The sequence below is a fragment of the Halichoerus grypus genome, chromosome 6 (assembly GCF_964656455.1).
Source record: "Halichoerus grypus chromosome 6, mHalGry1.hap1.1, whole genome shotgun sequence".
NCBI lineage: Eukaryota > Metazoa > Chordata > Mammalia > Carnivora > Phocidae > Halichoerus > Halichoerus grypus.
The window spans coordinates 68895348-68920222 of record NC_135717.1 but is presented as its reverse complement, the minus strand read 5'-3'; the positions used below and the strand labels follow the sequence as shown (position 1 = coordinate 68920222).

The 24875-nt window shown below is 41.6% G+C and overlaps 1 protein-coding gene across 6 annotated transcripts in view; it reads right to left on the bottom strand.

Moving 5' to 3' along the window:
- SVIL (supervillin) overlaps positions 1–24875 on the bottom strand; it is a 227787-nt gene that overhangs the window by 85894 nt on the left and 117018 nt on the right. For 4 of the 6 annotated variants that reach the window (XM_078075322.1, XM_078075319.1, XM_078075320.1 and 1 more), the window contains exons 3-5: positions 12418–12475; positions 9574–9718; positions 6340–6431 (exon numbers count right to left, since the gene is read on the bottom strand). In XM_078075322.1, coding sequence (XP_077931448.1) covers positions 6340–6431; positions 9574–9683 — 202 coding nt within the window. In that variant the 5' untranslated portion in view covers positions 9684–9718; positions 12418–12475. Of the gene's footprint in view, positions 1–6339; positions 6432–9573; positions 9719–12417; positions 12476–24875 lie in introns of those variants that run through there. The other 2 variants (XM_078075318.1, XM_078075317.1) reach the window with 2 other exon arrangements.

Here is a 24875-nt window from a genome sequence, read left to right as displayed (position 1 = left end):
ACTTGCTCTGCACTGTCAAGTATGTTCCTATTTGGAAGACAAGGGTATAGTGGTAATGGTGCATGCCTTTTGAGGAAGCTTGACTAATAATAGCTTCCCAGTTAACCAATTAGCTCCAGCAAGATTATGGTGATAAAACTTCAATGACTGGTAGTGCATATTTTGAAAATATTTTCAAGGATGATATAAACCAAAGAGTATCAATTAATTATTTAACCCCAAAAAGAGCAAGGGGCCATATTTTTCATAAGATCGCTCCAGAAGCTACTGAAACCAAATTCCAAGTGCTCTGAAGGGTAGGTTTTGGACTCAACGTGTCAAACTCATAACTGAGAAACACTATATTACTAGGGTCTTACAGAGCAGAACACCACTGACATTTCCTCCACCCAAATTATTTCAACTAGGTATGCTACGGTCTAAATGTTCATGTCCCACCCAAATTCATCCCCATCACCCAAAGTGATGATATTAGGAGGTAGGACCTTTGGGAGATGATTGGCTCTTCCCTCAGGAGTAGGATTAGTGTCATTATAGAAGAGGCCCCCAGAGCGCTCCCTCCCCCCTTGTACGTGAGGCACAGTGAGAACCTGGCAGTCTGCAAGCCAGAAGAGGGTTCTCACCAGAACCCAACCATGCTGAATCCCTGATCTAGCCTCCAGAACTAGGAGCAATAAATTTTTGCTCTTTAAAAGCCACCCAGTCTATAATATTTTGGTGTAGAAGCCCAAATGGACTAAGACAAGGATAAAAATATTAATTTAATGCACAGAATGTCCTATAACTTCTATTGGACAAGTTAAGATACACTTTTTCATCCTAGTTTGAGACTGAAAATCACTTCTATTTTGTTAAATTTTTAATTTTTAAATTTTTCTATAGAAATTATGTAACTAAAGACATTTAAAAAAAGGATTCCAGCAGTATAGTGAAAAAGCTAAGTAACAAATTTTCCTGGCATTCTTTATTTCCCATATTCTAGAAGCAATGATCAACTAGCTGGTAGACTATGCAAATGCCCACAACAAAACTATACTTCTCCTTCTGCCATTACCTACCTGTTTCAATATTCTGTAAATACTAAGATAATATAAGAAGGGAATAGGCTAATGGTCAGAATAGTCACTCATCCCAGGAACTGAACCCCAAGAAGCCTGGGGCAGTGGGAAAAAGGTGGGCAGGGGGTTTAGCCAAGTTATCCTACTGTCCATGGTGATCTCTGTCCTTTTCTGCACAGAACAGGCTGGGCAGCCCACTAGTGAATGCTATAAGTCTCACTGCTATAAGTCTGAGGATAGCATTTAGCAGATGTTCAGGTACACCTCCTCAGGGTCACACACTCATCAGCTGGCTCTGGAACAGATCACAGATCACCATGGGGTGCTAATGGCCTTTTGAGTGAAAAATTTCTTCGTGAGTCCTGCACCTCAGGATGTTAAGTATCCTTCGCTCCCCTACCAAATGCCTAATCATCACCAGTTGCCATGACGCAAAAATGCTCCCACTTGTTTCCAAAGCCCCCTGCGGACGTTACTGTCTGGGATTGAGAAGTACCAATCCCAGAACAAAGATTCAAATAAGCAGCCAGGCCCCTGGATGCCTGTGCTCTAGGTTATCCCAACGACAGACACCACTAGCCAGGACTGCATTCTTTTCAACCACGCCTAGATTCAAACTCAAAACCGTTTCAAGCCTATAAGCTATAGTCCTCTCCAATTATTTACTGAGGAGTGAAATGAAGTCATAAATCAAACCATACTTTAAACGTATCAGCAAGCTAGGGGCACTTTGGCTCAGTCGGTCGAGCACCCGACTCTTGATCTTGGGATGGTGAGTTCGAGCCCCATGCTGGGTGTAGAGATTACTTTAAAATTAAATAAATAAATGTATCAGCAAGCTTATTCATTCTTAGTGGAAATCCATTTTTATAGAAAAAAAAAAATCCCTTAGGCAAACAAATTACCTCTCAGTCTATTCTTTGTAACAAATCTATTTTTCAGTTACCCAGATTTGCTTCAATCCTATAGACATGAGATTACAGGGGAAAGAAATGATGTGGAAGACAAAAGAAGTAATAGAGAAGCTTCCTTTCCCAAGACTATAATTTAAAAGTAAAATTAGTAAAGCAAACATGCAATATAATTACTCTAGTATATCTATTCCATGGGAAAATACTTCAGTTGTAGGAAAGAGAATAGGTTTTATTTGAATTGCTGATGTGTGCATACTTTTTCTGACCCTCTCCAGGAAAAAAACCAAAAAACAAAAAACCAAAAACAACAACCTCTTTTGGGCTCTTGCAGTCCTCATTAGGCCCTCCGGTTGGAATTTTTGGTCAGGTTTATCATGAAGCATTAAAAAAGAGCTAATACTAAGAAATCACAGAAGTCAGCCCAGCTGTGGAAATCTATGTCGCCCTCCATTGTTTCATTCATAAAGTACTACCACAGGTGTCATCTGGACGATAGTCTTGAATACAGGTGATTACTGTTTATGATCTACCAAAAGCTGTCTTTTCTTTACAACTGTTATATAATTTCAGACTTACAGAAAAATCAAGACATGTTTCATAACATGTTTATACTTTACTTACTACATTTGGTTTATTTTTATCCTTTTCCATATGCATATTTACATTGTTATATATGTATACACATGCATGCATGTACACATATTTACATATTATTTTTTAAAAGATTTATTTATTTTAGAGAGAGAGAGACAGAGAGCAAGAGCATGAGTGTGGGATGGGGCAGAGGGAGAGGGAGAGAGAGAATCCCAAGCAGGCTCCACACCCTGTAAGGAGCTGGCCGTGGGGCTCCATCCCATGACCCTGAGGATCATGACCTGAGCCAAAACCAAGAGTCAGACGCTCAACCGACTGAGCCAACCAGGCACCCCTATGTATTAATTTTTCTGAACCATTCAAGAGTAAGTTGCAGTATGATATTCCTTTATCTCTAAATTCATCAGTGTGTATTTCCTTAAAACAGGAAATAAGAATATTTTTTTAATTGGATTAAGCTGGGGCACCTGGGTGACTCAGTTGGTTAAGCATCTGCCTTTAACTCAAGTCATGATCTCAGGGTCCTGGGATCGAACCCCACATTGGGCTCCCTGATCTGCAGGGAGTCTGCTTCTCCCTCTCCCTGTGCCACTCCCCCTGCTTGTACACACTCTCTCTCTCAAATAAACAAAATCTTTAAAAAAATAAAATAAAATTGGATTAAGCAGTTATAATTCAATTGATTGTATGCTGTGGCGTAATGTGTACAATTCATAAATGGTTCCAGTATTAGTAATACTAGTCATCATATAATACAGATCTAAACAGGCACTGTTGATCTAACCTCTGTTGCAATGAATTTTCTACTTTGCCTTCAAGTACATTAAAACTGTGACATATACTAAATTATTCCTCATTGCACCTGCTATCTTAGCCTGCTGCCCTTGTCTGAGTAATTCTGAATGGTGTTTCTGTGGCAATACAGATTCTATGAATCTATTTCTTTAGTTAGTTTTGATGGGAATCGGATGGTCACTTTCCGAGTCAGGTAATTTAAGGGTAATTGACATCAGGGCTATCATACTTTATAAAATTATTTCACTGCCTAACATGCTGTATCATAATATATAATGCCAATACCTGGCATAATGAGGTCTGCTGGGCAGTTTTCTTGGGGAACACCGCTTCTTTAATAAGCCCAGAGAAACAGGCTTTCTGGTAAAGTTATTGTTGAGTTCAGGCATCCAAACCCAAGTTCAGTAGAATCTTCCAAAGAAACAGAAGTGGCAGGGGACTGCCAAGAACACCTCTCTCCCACCCTGCATTTGACAGGCTAAGAGCACAGGCCAGACCCAGAATGTCCTGAAAACAGATCTGACTTCCCAGAGCAGTAACACACTTTAACTTTTACACTTGGATGGCAGCCACTGATACAAAGACAAGCAGCTTATAAAATCAGTGATTACAAAACTAGAGCAATAAGGGGAGGGGTAATAGCTGAGAGGTGTGGGATTTCTTTTTGGGATAATGACAGTGTTCCAGAACTGACTGTGGTGATGGATGCACAGCTCTGTGGATATGCTAAAAGCCGCTGACCTGTATACTTTAGATGGATGAATTGTATACTGTTTGAATTATATCTCAAGAAAGCTATCAAGAAAGTAGAGTAATATATTTGGTTCATTTCATAATTCTTAAGTGGAAAATATATTTTAATAGCATCATCTTTACATAAGTAAAGGTTTTTAACCCTTGGATAACTTGTTTGTGATACACAGTTAAAGGAAGCCCCTTTACAGAAAAAGCCAATGATCATTTCAATGCTCAATTTCACAAAAGCAAGAATTCCTCACTAAATGAACAGAAACTTCTGTAAACGTATAAACAGACATAAAACTCTATGCCATGAAAAGTTGTAATCAATTCCTACTTTCACCATTATATTGCCAAGAGCTGACAGAATCATTAAAATATTCGTTAAGATGGAGAACTGAGATTATCGGTAATACATGGGTCTTTCCAAACATGCCTGCCTGAATTCATAAAGTGCGGAGTGTAAAATAAGACTATGGGGAATTTACACGAAATTCGGGGGAGGAGAGGCTCTGATACTTTTTAAGCATGTTTTGAAGATCTTGTGAACTTGGAAACATAAATCTGATAAATACATGGTGTTATCTTTGATTTGTGAAAAAGTTTTTTATAACCAATTATGATACATTTTCTAATGAAACTGGTTAATCAACTTAACGTGTTCTTAAATTTTGGCATATGTGGAGTTACAAGCTGTTGAACCTGAAAAGAACCTCACATCTCATATATTGTTTCTAATTTTTCTGACTCTAATATTGCGAGTACTATTGCTCACCAAGAAAAGGACCCGGGTAGATGAAGAGGATGAGTGAAGCGGCTTTTGCTTTAGAACTTTGCCTATCATTCCAATCTTCCAAGATCCTGCTAAAGTCAATTTGTTCACTCTTGTACTTTGTTTGAATCATCTTCATCGATTGTTAAGTTTGACCCAGATCAACCAGAGTTTCTTTGTCTTTCACAAAGAGTCTAAAAAATCAGAAGGGCCCTTCCATGTCACGCCATCCAGGCGGGAACCCACAGCATGTGCCCTCCCCATGGAAGCCTATGACCTTCCTTGAACAGCCAACAGGAGCGAATGAGATCGTAATGCAGCCCATTTCATTCGCAGGTCCCACGAACTATCAGAACTGTCTCTCTCCTTTGAAATCTCACCTACTTCCCTATAATTCAACACAGTATTCTTGTTCTAGGGCCTCTGGGGCAACATGGAATAAGTCTGTATTTCAGCTGACAGTTTTCTAAATACTTGAAAATTGCAAAATGTCCCTGTTTAAATTTTCTCCACAAGGCCAAATCCCTGGGGTCCTTCAAATATCCATCCTCATTAGACTATGTCTAAGCATATCACCTATTCAGTTCCTCAGGATGTACGCCCATTTATCAGTGGGCCTTTTAAACTAGATTTAGTTTCTATTAAAAGAATATTTTTTTTCTGGTCTAATTTCTTTTGGGTTTGATCTCATGTTTGTTTTTTTCTTTCAGAGGACAAAAAAGAAAAAAAAATCTGACCTCTCATCAAACCTGTTTTTTCTGAAGTAAGGGTTACACAGCTGATCTGGGATGAAGGCAGTTTGTGAGCTGGTACTCCCCTCTGCCAGTGTTAGAGTTGGGGGACACAAAGATCTGGTTAATGTTTACATCATTTCTCAGGCAAAACACAGGGGTAGTTTGCTGATGGCAGGTGCAAATGTTTTATTGCACTTCCATCTTTACCAATGAAAATACTAATTCACCGAACATCTGAGTGCCTACCTGGGGAAGGAGATGTGTAAGGTACAGTGTGCACTGGAAGCCCAGCATGCTGCTTGGCAGGGAGCTCTAAGATACTCAGTGTAAATGCAACAACCCTGGCAAGCACCAAGAGGTGGAGGGAGTGGGCAGAGTGGACGGAGTAGATATGGGCTTATAAGCAAATCTCATTGCCCCTGGAGAAAGTGAAAGGTAGGAGAGATAATGAAGGTTGATTCTATGCTGGCTCCCTCTGTCACCCTCCCCACCCGGTGCCCAGGGAATACCCAAGGATGCCTAAAATGAACAAGAAAGGACACAGAGAAAGGTGTAGATGAAACACGCAAGAAGGGAGGTATACCTTCATTGAGGTTAATTCTTGGAATAGGCAGAAAGGAACACAATGGAGGGTATACACTGGAGATTAGGGAATGACTTCCCCTCAATGAAAATCAGGTGACACAATACTTATGTGCCCAGGACACTGGTCAACCATTTAGAGAAAGTCTCACCTTTCGGAAGTGCAGTTAAAATCTTAGCATCGATTCTTCTTCTGTGGTTAGCAAGCTGTTCTTTATCTTCAAGCCAGAACTCTTTCTGAAAGCTAAAAATTAAATTATTCCATTAATAATGTTTAAAGTCAGGGGCGCCTGGCTGGCTCAGTTGGTTAAGCGACTGCCTTCGGCTCAGGTCATGATCCTGGAGTCCTGGGATTGAGTCCCGCATCGGGTTCCCTGCTCAGCAGGGAGTCTGCTTCTCCCTCTGACCCTCCCCCCTCTCATGTGCTCTCTCTCGCTCTCTCTCTCTCATTCTCTCTCTCAAATAAATAAATAAAATCTTTAAAAAAAATAATGTTTAAAGTCAATGTGAATCAAGATATATGATGTTAAGTGCAAAAAATGCAAAACAAAAGTTACATGACTTTTTTTTTTTTTTTAAAGATTTTATTTGACAGAGAGAGACACAGCGAGAGCAGGAACACAAGCAGTGGGAGTGGGAGAGGGAGAAGCAGGCTTCCCGCGGAGCAGGGAGCCTGATGTGGGGCTCAATCCCAGGACCCCGGGATCATGACCCGAGCCAAAGGCAGACGCTTAACATCTGAGCCACCCAGGCGCCCAGTTACATGACTGTTATACATAGTGAAATACATGTGTGTGGATTACAAGTAAAAATTTTATTTCAGGGAGTTAAATGGTAGCTTTTTTCATTTATTTATAGTTATATTACTATGACTTTTTTGTGCAAGGGAAGAATTACAACAGCACAGGCAGGTGGCGTGGCGTCAGCGGGTAACAACATGGCTGAGCTGAGAGTTGGACGCCTCGGTTGGGATGGACACCCTCTTCTGGAGCTACTCGCCCATAGCTGTGGAAGCTTGGATTAATCACTCAACCTTTCTGTGTTCTTCTCTTCCTCAGAAAATCAGCAACTTGTCTAGGTTATGTACATGCTTTCCTCCAGGGTTGAAATTATGGTAAAGTAACACATGCCTTCAAACAACCAAGAAATCAAAGCATGGTGAATAGGTCTGAAAGGCTCATGAAAACTGGGCTTAGAATGGAGGAGGAAATGAAGGGGGTAAGAATAAGGAACTAAGCACTATGTACTTTTCTTCTCTAACTAGGCATATTCCAGGTATAATCTTAATTATCTTCGTCAGACCCCGTGAGGCCTGAACTACTCAGCGCTGTGCTGAGGAACGTTTAATAACGGGCTCCTCCCTCTTGCTCTCCCGCCCCCTTCCGCTACGCTCATGCTCTGCAGTCTTTGCTGATGGTGTCAATACTCCCACTATGGCCGATTTTCAAGCTTCCCACAGGACTCTCTGGACTCCAAGCTGAAAGAGAGGCACATGCTCACTCTCGTGAGGAGGTGCGAGAGGGCCCCCGCACACCACAGGCACTATCATCATCCTTGGTTTGCGGATTAGGAAGCTGTTACACGGTTTGCCCAAGGATGAGATACAAATCTAGCTCCTCTCACACTGTGTGCAGGGGCCCCCAGGCTGCGGGGCACCAACCCCATGGGCCTCTGCGGGAGCGTGCCTGGGGTTGGGCAAGACGACAGAGCTGCCGCCACACAGGAAGAAAACCCAGCATGAAAACAGAAAAACTAATATTCCCCAGTGATATGATCACCTCCAGAGAGGTGAACGACAGGCTTGCAAAGGCTGAAGATCAGTGCAAAGTTGACCTTCACCATGGGCTCGTCCTCCATTTGCATTTCCGCTCTGCAGGGGTGCATGCCCATAGAGGTGTGAGCGGGGACTGGACTGAGGGAGGTGCTGTGCGTACTAGGTAAGTGGGACACACGAATCATCTATACCCCATACATAAATTCAATTTCAAGGAGCTGCCGCACATTCCAAAATAGGGGACGCATCCATCTGCCAGAACCAAGTTCATCTGAAATCTTACTTGTTGCTTATAAATGTGGTAGAGTTTATATTCCATAAATATGACTGCCATGTATTCATATTATTTAATAAAAAGTCTTGAGATTAAGTAGTCTTTATAAACCACACTCCAGATGGCTTGAAGACACCTGCTTAGGTCAGAAATGTGGAATTAGCACTGACTTCTAAACAGTGAATCATGATGCACTGACAACTCTTTTTCAGTGTTTTATTCAGATGTAGGACTTAGTATAAACCTACAGAATTAGATAACTGTAGAAATGGAGCCTACTTAAAGAATGGCATGCTATTGTAACTGGTTATTTAGCTACTTGTGTAAACATCTTGAAAAAGTTCTGTACTTTCTTCGGGAAACTCAAATCTCAGGAAAAGAACTCTATATTAAAACAAAATGGTCCAATCCCTGAAATATTCAGTTTCTCAGGCCATTGACCTTGGGGTACAAATATTATCTCGTATTTTCAAACATAAATATCTGCTTGCTTCTATTTCCCCCCTTTTTTGTGCTTATCAAAAAGCTGCTAATAAAGACTAAGAAACTGCTCCCCAGTTAAACATTTTTCTGAACTTCTATAGTGGGGTTTCCGAGTCATCCCCTGACAGCCCCTAAACTTACTTTCTTCAAACAAGCTACGAGAGTGTCAGCACCAATGAAAAGGACAGCCTTTTCACAGTTGGTCAGGAACCAATGGAAAACCCAAATGCTGTCAGGAAACGCGCTCGTGGCTCCTAACATGGTTTACTGTAAATGCTGTTTACTCTGAGTTCCCTCCTCCCCATCCTGACTGAGTCTGGCTCCTGTTCTGGGTCTCAGATTAAGGTCAGTTCCTCAAGGAAGAAACCCCCTGACCCAGTGCCTGCCTCACTGCAGACCGAATCTATATCATGCACCTCTGTTGTTTTCTCTCATGGTATCCTGGTTTCTTATTTGTAGAACATATTGCAAGTGTCTCATTTCAAATTATTGATTCATAGGGGCTCCTGAGTGGCTCAGTCGGTTAGGCCTTCGACTCTTGGTTTTGGCTCAGGTCACGATCTCAGGGTCGTGAGACTGAGTCCCCCATCAGGCTCTGCGCTGAGTGTGGAGCCCGCTTAAGAGTCTCCCTCTCCTTCTCCCTCTACCCCTCCCTGCCGTATGCTAGTACACACTCTCTCTCAAAAAAAAAAAAAAAAAAAGGATTCTGGAACATTTGTGAAAGAGTAACTCCTTCTGATCATCTAATGGCTAGTAAAACACAAATACCCCAAAGAGCCCTAACATCACCCTCCTCTCACTTTTTTGAGTCGGGGTACCAAGCAGTGTGACTGGTGGAGCCCAAGCCTAACTCACACAATAGATGACTCCAAAGCACTGAGCTCCGCATGCTGGATGGTGCTCTCCTCTTCATGGACCATCACCCCTGGCACAAGGAGTCTCTGCCCAACAACCTCCGTAGGCATGGATGGGTTGCCACAGCTAAACTAAAAGCATGAGTCTGTAATTCAATATGAAATATATAACTCCATATATAACTAAAGTAAATGCTACAGTCTTGATTTTTGAATTATATTTTAAAAGTTTCTACTATTAAGAAGCACCTTTTGTATTTTTTATATATTTTCCATCTCCTCTGAAATAGTGCTCTCTTCAGGACTAAATTTTACATACTCTACCTCCTTCCCTCTGCTTCAATAATCTAAGAAGAGATTGCTCCCTGCCTCCATAATTTTTTTTTTTTAATGTGTCCCATTAACCTACTTAAATACCAGCAGTAGAGGGGCGCCTGGGTGGCTCAGTCATTAAATGTCTGCCTTCGGCTCAGGTCATGATCCCAGAGTCCTCAGATCGAGCCCCACATCGGGCTCCCTGCTCAGCGGGGAGCCTGCTTCTCCCTCTCCCACTCCCCCTGCTTGTGTTCCCTCTCTCGCTGTGTCTCTCTCTGTCAAATAAATAAATAAAATCTTAAAATAAATAAATAAATAAATAAATACCAGCAGTAGAAACAAGGGGAAATTTTAGGGAAGTGAGGACAGGATGTTCTGCAGTTACTAGCGCCTATCTTTGACAAAATGGGGCTATACCATGACAGTGATTAATCAGCACCCACACTGGGAAAGGCTCCCTCCAATCTGTTCACTCTTCTACTGGAGTTCACATTACAGGATAGGAGAGATCAAAGTCCACTACCTCCTATTTGCACCTCTGGCGTCTGGTTGACTAGACTGCTTTGAAGGAGGCAAGTGCTTGCATCTCCAGCCTATTTTACTCTAGCTCATGGCAAGGAGACTGTGATTTGCATGGGTCCGGAGGAGATACTGTTCACCATTTCAGAGCAGTTGTGTCCCTCTGAATCTGTCTCTACTGCTACGTCTGACCTCCTAGTTCACGCTTCTGCTATCCTTAAGTAAGCAATGCTTTCCTCTTCTTCCTTTTTCATAGTCACTTACTAGCTCTGTTACAGCTACACCAACCTGCTAGGGACGAACTGGGAACTAAGCTACTCTGGTCTGAACATCTGTATTCCCCCAGATTCAGATGTTGACATCCTAACCCCCAAACGTGATGATACTAGGAGGTGGGGACTTTGGAAGGTGATAGGTCATGGGGTAAAGACTTCATGAACGAGAATACTGTCCTTGTAAAAAGAGACTCAGAGATTGACTATACTTCAATTAAAATAAAACAACCCCTCTGAGAGACCCAGTGATCTCTCCAGCTCATTCCACCAAATGAGGATACAAGAAGTTGGCAGTCTGAAACCTGAGAGAGGGCCCTCACCCCAATATGCTGGCACCCTGACCTCAGACTTCCAGCCTCCAGAATTGTGAGAAATAAATTTCTGCTGTTTATAAGCCATCCAGTCTATAGTATTTTGTTATAGTAGCTGGAACTAACTAATCTAAGGCTATAAGCCTTAGATTCTATCAAAAATATGGCAAAGATGAGAAATATGGGAGACTGTGCCAAGCACCAGAAAAGTTAAGATTTCCTGAGTTAAATAAGACAGACAGCCTTACTGCTGACCCTGGCTCATTATGGCTCTAGGTGGCCTGATACTAAGACATGGATCCAATCCATCAAGGCTTTATCTCATCTAATGTGCTCACAAGATCAATTATGCCATTTTCAATGCAGGACAAGGCTCAGTCTGATGAGGACATCTGTTTATTCAATGCCATTGAAATGCAAACCCTTTATAGTAAAGAAACAATGTCATACATGATACATTAGGAACAAAAGCATCTGAGTGGAATGAGGGGTTAGATCAGGGTTGGGTCCTTCTACCATCATGAAATGTACATTGGGATTGATGCCTGCATATCTTACGGATAATAACTTTGTGTATTCACTTGAAAATCTCAAAATCTATTAGGGATGGTGATCTACTAAGAAGCATCTGAGATACAGCTATCTTGTTTGGCACAAACGTTAATTTTTACAAGAGCTTATATGAATGATTATGTACCACAGAGTCTTAGCACATTAGGTAAATCAAATTAGTACCCATAACATCTTGCAGTCAAGGGAACTGAAGTGCAGAACGGTTAAAAGACCTCACTGGGGGATGCCTGGGTGGCTCAGTCAGTTAAGCATCTGCCTTTGGCTCGGGTCATGATCCCAGTGTCCTGGGATCGAGTCCTGCATTGGGCTCCCCCTGCTCTGCAGGAAGCCTGCTTCTCCCTCTCCCTCCGCCTGCCGCTCCCCCTGCTTGTGCTCTCTCTCTCTGTCAAATAAAAAAAAAAAAACTTAAAAAAAAAAAAGACCTCACTGGACAGATGGATTGGATGGGGGCAGGGAGAGAAGGAGGGAAGAAGGAAGGATGGAAGGAAAGAACAAGGCTAAAGTTTTTCTTAAAAAATCAAAAGCTCTCTTACTTGATGGACAGACTGCAAAAGAACATCCCACACTTGGAGGTTGGTACAAGAAAGAAAAGATAATAGCCCTTTACAGGTTCAAACTTATATCTGATCTGTAAATAGTTCCCATAAACAGCATTAATGAATACAAAAATAATCTTTTTTAGCTGAACGTACTATTAGGTCAGCTTGCTTTATATATTTTAATAAATCAAACTCTGGGGAGAAAACATATTGCTAAACATTCAAACTCATGAATTAGGAATTTAGGAGAATAATTCTAAAAGCTACCACAAATCTTCAAAACTTATGATTCCTTGCGCAAAGACCACTTTACCTTGAAACTCTTCTTTGACTTGGTAATCCAACGCAGTTTAAGTTTTTCTGGTTGAAATCTAAGGGGAAAGAAAAAATGTAACATTGAAATAGCTACACAATAAGTTTTGTTTAAAAAAAAACTCCAATGAAAAAAAATTCTTCAAAGTACCTTTGAACATATAACTTAAGAAAAAGGAAACCATTAACCAGACAAGAAATATGAATACAAAAATGACACCTTTTAAGAATCAAATTCCACAACATACATTTTACATAGGCAAAGTTTCTTCCTCTCCTGAAATTTAGCCAACATAACTCTGCAGGTGGTCGGGGGGGGGGCGGAATCCGACGTAGTTCAATACTATCATTTAAATTTGTTATAGCTACAAGAATAACTCAAAGCAATTAAATACTGAACAGCACAGTTACATACTCAGGGGAAAAAAAGGAGAAAAAACATTTAACAATTTCGGTCCAGGTAACCAGAAACAGTGAAACTCATCACCGCCTGATATGTTTGAGATGCCTTTAAAGAATGTGTGCGTGGAGGGGTTAATGAGGAGCAGGGGAACAAGTCCGCTGTCTTTATTGTCTTCATTAAAATCTAGACAACAACAACACATCAAATTAACAATTTCTTTATTTTTGAAGATAAGATATGTATTATGTAAAGACAGGTGGTAACAATCCCATGCAGCAAAAACACACATCCGGGTGGACCAGTTAATCAAAACCAGGCAGAGACAAATTTATACCAGTCTAATGGCAAGTAATCTGTTTTACAGCTTTTGGTATAGTAACCATTTGTCCACCAAGAAAACCACAAGCAGACCACTTACACAGAGTTCTAAGCAAGTGCCTTTTACTGTTTAATATTTGGGGGCAGAAGCCTGAGGAAAAGGAGGTACAAAATAGACCAGATGCTGACATGTCATTATCCAGCAAAACACATACAGAATCCCGGAATTTGGAAATTCTTACCAATTAGAGAGATATAATAAAATGAAAGGTATCATGCCAACTAAACACCTAAGCTTTTTTCCTACTTATACAAATATCTTGTTATGTATTTTAAAAAAGAGAACTCAGTTCAAAAAGCTACCAAATGTTGTAGAAGAAAATTCCTGAAGCTGAGGCCTGTTCAAATCACCTCCTAAAAGTGCATTTGTGCTGTAAAAGACTTGGACACAGACTGCCTGAATTTCACATGTGACGGTCAAAATAACTTGAGCATTTCAGTTTTGTTCAATCAGTGAACAGAATCCGCGGTGCCACTCCAGTAGTTAAATGGAAAGCATGCATTTTCCTCTGTACTCAAAAGGAAGCCACTACAAAAACAACATTTTGTTCCAAAGAGTATCACATGAAGATTTAATAAAAAGACAAACACCACTGTCTACTGGAAATAATTTAGTATATATAGCATTTGGTTTAGAAAACTATTTTAGCTAAAGCACAGCATATCCAGAACTGGACCCAAAGTTTGGGCATTGTGATTGAGTTTGCAATTTTTCCTGCATAAAGGCTTTCGTGGTTCAGCAGTATCTCTAACCTACAATAGGAAAAAAATAAAACAAAAAAAACCTTACGTTTTTCAGCCACAAAATAAGCTAATTTATAAACTCACTAGGATCTTTCAAGTGTCCTTTGAGGAAACTATAACTAACGGGACACAGGAGAATACAAGGTAAAATGGAGGATGCAAGGCATTCATCCCGTTATAAAATAAACCCGCAAATGCAGTTCCTCTTTCTCTCGCCTTACCTTGTTTCTCAGGGAACTTGAAAGCTCCCAGACAGCCAGCAATCTCTGGGCTTCTGAACATGGTTGCACCTAGAAAGTTTACTCACTTTCTAGAGCTCTAGAGCTTGGTGCTCTCCACCGGCCGTGGCCTTCAGCCCGTCTAAGCAAAACTGGGTTGAGATTTTTCACAGCCCAGGGCTAGAGCAATCAGGCACTCGTGTCCTTGAAAATATAGTAAACGCAGAGCAGGAGGCTGCAGGCTGGAACAGCTCAAACCCCGTAATCAGATTACAAGCAGAAATCAGGCCTGTGGATGCTGAACCAGGCCGCACTCCGCTGATGGGCCATTCATGATGTTACCACTTCAAAGCAGGGGCCGAATCCCAGCTTATGTTCCAGCTACATAGACAATACTGCAACCTAACCACCACCACGGGGGAGTCCAAAACAACTCCTCCTCGCCCTAAAAATAAACAAGAAGGAACCATACAGAGACTCTTGATGTATTGGGAAGAAGGGAAGCTGCCTAACGATTCCCAGGCTGCTCTGAGTCTGGCTTTGGCTAAGTTAAATGAAATATTTCACCTAACAGGGAAGCCAAAACCCCATCGTTAAGAGTTAAGATTTATGAACAACATATGAGCGAAATTGTGGGAAAAGAAAAGGCAGATATTACTGGAGGTTCAAAAATTTTAATTTGAGACAGAAGCTCTTAAGTCAGGCCTCACCTCTTGGGCTGCCCCCTTTTTATTTTGTTGTTATTTTTTAAAGGGACTTAATTTTTATAAAGCAGGTCCAGGTTTACTTCAGAATCGAGGGGAAGGCTCCAGAGATTTCCCACGTGCCCCCTCCCCTACAACATGCACAGCCTCCGCCATGAGCTACGTTTTTACCAAGGATGACCCTGCCTTGACACATCATAATCACCCACAGTCCATGGTTTACCTGAGGATTCACAGCATTCCATGGGTTTGGACGAACGTGCAAGGACACATCTCTCACTGTAATATCACACAGAGTATTTTCAGCACCCTAAAAATCCCTGGTGCTCTGCCTGTTCACCTTCCCCCTCCTCCCCCAGCAACTACTGCTCTTTTTCTATCTCCCTCGTTTCACCTTTCCTAGAATGTCACAGAGCTGGAGTTACATAGTGTGCAGCCTTTCCAGATTGGCTTCTTTCACTTGGTAATATGCATTTAAGGATCCTTCATGTCTTTTCCTGGCTTGACAGCTCACGCCTTCTGAGTGCTGAATACTATTCCACTGTCTGGATGGACCACGGTTTGTTTATCCGTTCACCTACTGAATGCTTGCTTCCTTGTTTGGGCACCGATGAAGAAAGCTGCTACAAACATCCATGTGCAGGTTTTTGGGTGGACCTAAGTTTTCAGCTCCTTTGGGTAAAGACCAAGGAGTGCGACTGCTGCATCATATGGCAGGAATAGGTTTAGGTTTGTAAGGAAGTGCCAACCTGTCTTGTAAAGCGGCTGTACCATTTTGCATTCTCACCAGCAATGTACGAAAGTTCATGTCTCTCCACATCCTTGCCAGCATTTGGTGGTGCCCGTGTTTGGGATTTTTGCCATTCTGATAGGTGCACAGTGGTATTTTACTGTTTTGAGTTTCCCTGATGACGTATGATGTGGAACAGCTTTTCATATACTTATTTGCCATCTGTGTATCTTCTTTGGTGAGGTGTCTGCTAAACGCTTTGGCCCATTTTTTAGGCCATTGTTTGTTTCCTTATTGTTGAGTTTTAAGAATTCCTTGTATATTTTGGATAATAACCCTTTTTCAGATGTGTCTTCTGCAAATATTTGTTCCCCAGCCTGTGGCTTTTCTAATTCTCTTGAAATTGTCTTTTGCAGGAGTTTTATAATTTTAATAAGGTCCAGCTTGTCAATTCTTTCATTCACGGATTGTGCCTTTGGTGTTGTATCTAAAAAGGCATCACCAGGGGCGTCTGGGTGGCTCAGTCTGTTAAGAGTCTTGACTCTTGATTTTGGCTCAGGTCATGATCTCAGGGTCGTGAGATCAAGCCCCACGTCAGGCTCCATGCTGAGTGTAGAGCCTGCTTGAGATTCTCTCTCTCTCCTTCTCCCTCTGCCCCTTCACCCCCTCTCCCAGCTCACGCTCTCTCTCTCTAAAAAATAAATAAATAAATAAAAATAAAAAGGCATCACCATTCCCAAGGTCATCTGGGCTTTCTCCTATGTTCTCATCTAGATGTTTTATAGTTTTGTGTTTTACATTTAGGTTTATAATCCATTTTGAACTAAGTTTTGTGAAGGGTGTAAGGTCTGTGTCTAGATTGATTTTTTTTCATGTGGCCATCCAGTTGTTCCAGCAGCATTTGTGGAAGAGACTACCTTTGCTCCCTTGCATTGACTGAGGGTCTCTACTCCCGGGATCCCTGACTCCCCGTACTGGCCTGTCTATGTCTCTCATCTCAGGAGCAGTGGTTTGCCCTGGGTCCTCCCCTCTCCTATGGATCCAAGAAGAGTTGTTGATTTTTCAGTCTGTGCAGCTTCTTTCTTATTGTTGGGATAAAGTGGGGACTCCCAAGCTTTTTACATGCAGGACTGGAAACCCTGGAGTCCCCCCATTTATTTTTAACTACAACATGTAAATGGTGAGCCCAAACAGTAATAATGCAATTCCAAGAAAAATATGCAATAATTAGAGGTTGGCAATATTACAGCTAAAAGGAGCATTAAAGAGAACCTAAGAAAATGGTCTCATTTACAAGATGAGGAAACAGGGCTAGAGGAGTAACTTGCTCATGTGGTCAGTGATGGAGCCATAGGATCTGGGGAAGGTGGGCTCCAGACCATGATTTGCCCCATACACCTGCAGGGAGGCAGGGACCTTGAGTATATCCATCTTTGTATGCTTGGGACTGAACACTGTAGCAGGTGCAGAGCAGGCCCCCAGAGAATGTGTGCTAAGTGACCATATGAAATAATGGAATAATCTTTGCTGAAGGCTAGAGGTCACACTCTAAAATGATTTTTACTGATTTTATATCCTGATTTCAAACCAGATGGACTTAAACTGATCTCTAAACTACAAACTTAACTTGAAAAGGAAGAAATTAATCACGGTGCATCCCCAGAAGGTACACCAGCACTGGTTACTCCATGGGTCAGCAGTGGCATTTGGCGTTCTCTCTATACTGCTGGTCACTACAACTCTATAAAACTGGGGAGAAATATGGCAAATAGGGCAGTTTAAAAAAACTCAGCAAGGAACAACATATGTAGCTGTGGATAACTGTAGTGGACATTTTATTGTTAGGTCCAGAATAACTGGGAAAAAAGAAGGAAGTGTTGGAAAGTGAAGAGAAAGGGAGGAAATTGTGCAAGCAACTGATTCTGGAAATGAATAATTACATGAGATGAAATAATATTTATATTTATAAATAATATTTACAAAGTATTTAGCTTATAAAACACAGTATCACCTGCTCATGACCATATATATTCCTGAAAACTACTCTTCTTAGAGAACACTCAATTAGAATGATCTTAAGTATACCTAAATGTTTCTTTTTAATTGTTACTAAGGAATATCTCTAGTTTGAATTTTTAAAATGAAATTCCAATAGAGACTAAAAAGAATTTGGATATTCTCTATAAGCTGGTAATGGACTCTAACCAGAATTATTTGCCTCACTCATCCATTATGGAAAAAAGCAAACAGATTTAAATATGGCTTCACGGTTGAAAAGAAAAAGCACAACATTATTAAGTTATGGATATACAATTTAATTTCCTATTTAATTATCTCATCCTCATGAGATCATAAAGATGAAAGAAATCTATATTTTACATCAGGAGAAAGTATGAGGTTTTTAAGTTTACTCTCCAATAATTAGAAATAATAACAATTAATAATAATTTTCTTATTTTAGGGTGGCTCATTCACACAGAGGAGCGACCAAACAGACAAACATTTCCTCACATCATTCTGTAGGTTAGCATATTTTATTTCTCTGCAGAGAAAATTCAAGTTGTGGTTGTGATTTTCTTAAATTTCAGGGAGAAGATATCTTAATTTAAAACAGAGATGGTGCTGTACTCCCTTTCCAACATCACTTAACCACCAGCTCAGCACAGAGAAAAAGGAGATACTCAATATGCACAAAATTCTCTGCCACTGTGTCCAGTTAGAAACACTAATCATTTCCATTTTCAAAGAACCACAGTTTTCTCAATGCTCAGAATTAATGTTTTATGGAAGTATTTTATGGAATGTTTTTGAAGTTTCAATCTTGAAATTTAAAAGAAAACAAATGTTTGAGTTTCCTCTATATGGGCACACACACAAAAAATGCTCCAGTGGAAGGAGCATAAATATGTAAATGGGGGAGCAGGAGGGAGGTCACTGTCACGGGCATGTCACGTCATGATCTGTGGGTGGTGGATGACCAAGAAGGATCTATGAATGGGCCACTGAGATGTTGACATCCCAAAGTGAAATCACTCAGACAACTGTATCACGTCTTGGTAAATCCAAAGCCGTGGACTCTGGGAAAACGAGCTGAAGGGGCCTTTCTGATCACATGGTCTTCATTTTACTGAGTTAGACAACCGCCCTCAAGGTCACACAGCGTATGGTGTGGCAGTACCAGACTAGAAATAAATTCACATTCTCCTGCTGTCCCCAGGACAACTCCCACAGTCCTGATCAGTCTGTACACAAAATAACAGGGGCCATTGCTGTAAATGTGTCCTGGATTGACATCACAGGGTCCCCAGCCCTCTGGCCTATGTTGGTTTTATTGGTAAAAGGGCCGCTCTGGCCCTGGGAGGAGTCAAGCCAGCTTCTTACAAATCTCATATGATTCCTTGGCCTGGTTTTGGTTCCAGAGATGTTCCTCAAATCCAGCAGTCACTCCAGACATGAGTAAATAGGACATGTCTGAGACCCTCAGGCAAAGACAGAAGTCAGGGCCTGGGGGGTGGGGGTATTACGGAAAAAAGCAAGTAACTTATGATTCTTCCTTCCCTTTCCAAGGTCCCCATCTTATTGGAGATAGACAAGATAAGGATGTTACTATCAACTTTTAAGAGTGTATAAAGCAATGACTCAGTAATTCTACTTCTAGAAATGTACTAAGGAAATTACTTTGAATGAGTACAAGGATGTTTACCACAGTTTTGTTTATAAACGTATAAAAATGGAACCAGCCTACATAGAGAAACATACAGAAAAATGGGTAAATAAATTACACAAGAAAACCAGGTTTGAAACTCAACTGGTGATTTGGAAAAATTTTCATGATGCATTAGAGACAGAGATAAGCACCCCACCTTATCAGAAAGACAGTAAACAGACCAAAACATTAATTATCTCACTACTCAGACATAACTCTGTTCATGTTTTTCCTCCTCTATTGTCCAAAGTTCCCACAATAAGCATGAATTACTTCTATAGTTACCAAAACAATTAATTCAAATAAAGACAGAGGTAATAGATCCTTTTAAAATCCCAAGGCTTAGATTTGGCCTAAACATCCAGGAGAAAACCATGAATGGAATTGTGTCTGTGGGCTCATGCACAACATCAACCTGCCCTTCTCCCCTGAATATATGCATTTCTTCACTATAGGGGTGTTGGCCCAGAGAATTGCCAGAGTCCTTGAAAACATGCAACCCAGTGTTTCTCAAACTCAACCCCATGTGGGCCACAATCGCATGGAAGTTCTGGACCAACTTCCCCTGCCAACCAACACTGAATTCTCCTGTTAAAGCCCTTGCGTAGATTTTCTTCTCTCTCAGCGTTTCTCTATTGCCAACTACACTTTTCCTATTCGAAAGCCAGGTCTCCTAAAGGATTACCAAACTTGAGGGTCAACACCTGAGACACATTCCTTGCACAGTGCCTGACTCAGAACAACAAACTGTAAATACTGGAGGAATGAGTGAATGAAGCGAGCAAGCAAGCAGAGGAGCAATGGGCTCACTTCTACTCTTCCTCATTCTTAGATTCTGGCTCATTCTCAGCCAATTCTATTTCTTTTCTAGGAGGCACAAAGGAGAAGTATTACCACTCCTTCCTCAACTTGAGACTCCTAGGAATGTCTTCTTGTCTTTCCTACAACGTGAAGAAGGATGTGGAATATAAATATTTGCGTGCAGGGAGAAACAGGAAGAAATGCTAAAGATTTGCCAGGGATATGAAGTAACGGGAAAAACAGGAGCTGATTTCTGTAGTCCAACTGTGGACAATGTCAGTATGAGTCCAGGTAAGAAGGGTCACCTCCTAAATGGCCAAGGTCAAAAGATAAGGCATTAGATGACAAAGAATCAAGGTATTAACTCCTCAGGGACTGTGATTCAAAGTTGTGTCTCGGGATTACACGGAGGCTTTACTGAGGGGCCAGTCCTCCTGTCTCCTCTCTGGCTGACAACATTCATGCACCCCTGCAACATGAGAGGAAGCTGTCCTTTGGGGGGTCATCATCATGAAGGAGAAATTGGGAACAAAGCCAATGAAAAGGAAAACAGCCCAACACCTCAGTTGGCAGCTACACATTTTCTACCAAATCTACTGTGACAATGTAAAGAATAGCATAGGAACTGGGTCCCTTACTGACCTTTCACCAAGAGGCGGACACAATGCTAAGTGCCCTGGGGCATTAAACTCATTTAGTTCTCTCAAGGCCTGCAGGGAGCTACTGCTACCATCCGCATCTGCAGGCGGGAAAACGCAGATACAGGGTGTTCTAGGACGAATCCTTGGGCAAGGACAGGCTGCTTGTTAAAATGTAGCTCTAAAGGCAAAACGACCACTTCCTGGTCAATCAAAATGAAATCAAAGAGGTAAATATGAAGGTGAGGCCATGATTAAAGAGAGAATATACAGTTGACCCTTGAGCCATGCAGGGGTTGGGGCACCGACCTCCTGCACAGTCAAAAATCAGAGTAGAACTTTGACTCTCCCAAAGCTGAACTGAAAATAGCCTGTTGACCGAAAGCCTTACCAAGAACATACACAGCTGATTAACTCGTATTTGGTATGTTATGTGCATTATATCCTGTATTCTTGTAATAAACTAAGTAGAGAAAAGACGTTATTAAGAAAATCATAAGGAAAATACATTTACAAGTACCGTCCCGTATGTATTAGAAAAAAAATCCACAGAGAAGTCAATCAGCGCTGTTGAGACCTGTGTTGTTCAAGGGTCAGCTGTGTGGGGAAGTGCTCTGAAAACCGGAGCGCACCATCTCATCCCTGAGTGGCTCTCCATATTGAAAAGAGATGCGGGTGTAGGGTGTATGCGACATTCCTGCCTCGCCTGTGTGCTGTCCCCTCACGCTTCCTCAAGGTGGTCCCTGGAGAGCTGGAAGCCTCCCCAGTCCACAGGAAAGTGAGCTGACATTTACACGGGCAACACCTGACTACACACTGTTGTGAATTACTGATACATTTCTACCATTTTTAACAAGTGCCGCAGAACAATTTTAAAAATGTACTATAAGCTACTACAGGCCTCGACTGAAAATGCCAAAGTGAAGGCTATGTTTTTATAGCCTAGTAAAGGGGTATTTTGTATGCTAGAAGCAGCTGGAAATGGTATTCACATTTTCTGGGGTGGATTTTATTTCTGTGTGCAGACTCTGAATCTGAGCAGAACTGCCTGATGGGAGGCCATCCCACCAGTGGGAAGCCTGGGTAGTCCTTTTTGCTTCCCTTTTATCACATACTGGTTTATTCAGACATTCCAGATTCCTTATTTTAGAGTAATTCTCCTCCTGTGCACGTTGTAAAGGCTTTGTGAATTTTGGTTAGTGGTAATATTTAGGAGAAGTCTCAAATAAAATTTTGTGTTGTATGACTGTGTAAGGTAATTTTGAACAGGCCAAGTATGTAGACATGAAAAGGCGAAAGTACTTTCAATGATAAGAAATATAACTCACAGATATTTCTGTATCAGATGTGTTGAAAGAACCGTGCCCATCTTGCTATAGGAAAGATCTCTTTTTTAAAGAAAAAGGCTTAAGGGAAAACTGCAAGGACTTATGCATGTCTTTGAATGTCCAAAAGAAGAATGTTAACATCTGAAGTGAAAATTATCTCTAATCATTTTAGCTTCTGGCCAATTCTGAATCTGTAGCTACTGATTCTTGGGGAAAATAACCCAGGTAGCTTAAAGGAGGAGGGAAGGTCAACCATTTCTGAGAGCAAGGAAAAAAACAAAAACAAAGGTCAGTTCCATGTTTAAAATATACACTGAAATATACCTACAATGGAATATTATTCAGCCTTAAGGAATGAAGTTCTGACACGTAATACAATATGGATGAACCCTGAAGACATTATGTTCAACGACTAAGCCAGACACAAAGGACAAATCTTGCGTGATTTCACATATATGAAGTATGTTGAGGAGTGAAATTCACAGCGACGGGAAGTAGAACAGTGGTTACCAGGAGCTGGCGAGCAGGGGGGCGATGGGGACAGAGTTTTAGTTGGAGGAGATGAGAAAGTTCTGGAGATGGATGTGAGGCATTAGTTGCAAACTAATGTAAATGTACTTAATGCCACTGAATTGTACACTTAAAAATGGTTAAATTGGTGTTATATTTTAGCACAGTTAAAAAAAAAGTACAGTAAAGGTAAAGCACAAAGTGACACAAGTTACAAGCATGTGCTGAGCATCTAGGCACAGGTCTCCTGAAGGCGCTGGGGCAAAGGTGGATGTTTGGCTTGCACGCCCCCACTACTCCCTTCCAGGTCAGGGAGACGCCAAGAACATTTCTGACCTATTCGAAGCACCCATACAAAAAGGGTCCTTCAACAATGATCTGACAAATAAGTATATAATTAGATATTTAGTGTGTAAAATCTGAAACTGCATGGGGTGCAGAACACTGTTCTTGAGAGCTGCAGGGGCCCAAGCCCCACCTCGCTTGCTCACTGAGGGCGGAACCCCAGCAGGGGAAGGGGGCTGGCATGATTACAATTATCCAGGGAGCTCAGACAAGGCTTCTGCCAACTCCAGTCATTCAATACTCGCTATTTGATGGTTTTACCATGAACAGAAAGTAAGCAAATACTGAATCATTAGATATGAGAATTTTTTATGAGTCTAAAAGTCCAGATGGTAGACCAGTAAATGTATAATATTACTGTTGATACCTGATAGATTATAGCCTTTCTACAACTATACTTGAATGATTTGAAGGAAAGGGCTTTGAATAAAATAATTTCTGGGCTTCCTTGTCTTCAGAAGGGCATCTTCATAAAAACAACCACCACCACCTCACAAAACTAATTAGTATGGAAACTCAAGAAAAATCCAGCAACCTGCCATTCCCAGCATCTCCAATGTTTTCTACAAGTGTATATTAGCTGGTCCCCAGGACCTTCACTAGAGTCTCAGAGCTGGTTCCCAATGCATTTGCTGACTGATGGGGGGGCAGGGGATGTTGCTAAGATTGGACATGTTCTTGATAGCTTTCTCCATGTGCAGTGATCACCAGGAAAGCAGATTCTGTGCTCAAAGACTGAGTGGCATAGGAAGGTTATGACATGAAAATTGAAGATATATTCTACTCTGCTTGAAATGATGAAAGATATACTTACACTTATGAATCAGTTTAACATCTGATAAAAAGGCAAATGATATCAAAGTTTGGTGCCCCTCAGAGTCACGTGGGGTGCTTGTTAAAAATGAAGGTCTCCTACCCCAGATGATTATGATTATGATATGCTCCAAAGTTCAAAAACCACTAGTACAAGCCATTTAAGATTACATCCAGGAAGAAGCAGGAAAATTGAACCAAATGGATGAGTTTGATGAAAGAAGGCTTCCTGGAGAAGATGATGGTGATGGTGAGCCTAGTTGGGAATGGAGGAGAGGATGTGCTAGGAGGAAGGGGTCATGTGAGCATGACAGATGGGAGGAGAGCAGTGCTTTATTAAAGAAGGTGTGAGCTGGAATGGGAGGCCACATTCAGGAAGAACAGGAGAGGCCAGGCCATGCAGAGGTGGGAAGGCAGGAACCTCCCAGAACAAGGAGATTCACCCACTACGAAGAAAATAAAAACCATCACTGAAGTCCAAGCAGAAGAAATTTCAGATTCTCTTCACGCCTTGACACCACGCTGAAACATCATGCTGCATGGTTTTTAGGTGGCGAGAAAAGAGCTTCCAGGAGCACAGACGTACTAGCCCAGTCGCTTCCTATACGTGGCTTGCATGCCTCTTACCATAACGGGGACTGTGGACAGCAAAATAAAAAAAGCTTATAAAGGCCAACTTCTTTTTGATAAACTCATTACTGTCATCCCTCCACGGGTCACAGCCCGGCCCGTGGCTGGCCACGGTGCTGCTGAGCTTTGGTCTCTTTTACCAGACACAGCTGGCCAGCCAGCATGCCACAGACACCAGAAGCCAGTGAGACAGACTGACTGCCCGGGATGGAAGTTACAGGGCAGTTCAGTGTTGAGAGTAAGATGTCATCTGAAAGCTGATATTTCTTGTTATCTGCACAGTATTTCCAGTTAGATGCTCGGCCACTGACCTGAACCCAATACGCAAAAGACAAACATCAAAAATTTTGCCCCTCCCTCCCCGCTCCTTGCCCCAGACCTCTCCTATGTCCTGTGGTGTATTCCCACTTCACTTGCAGAAGCTGTCTCTTCTTTCCCAACAGGATTCACGGAGCAACTACCAGAGGTCAGGTACCAGGGCGGTCGGAATGCTGAAATGAGTGCCTGCCTC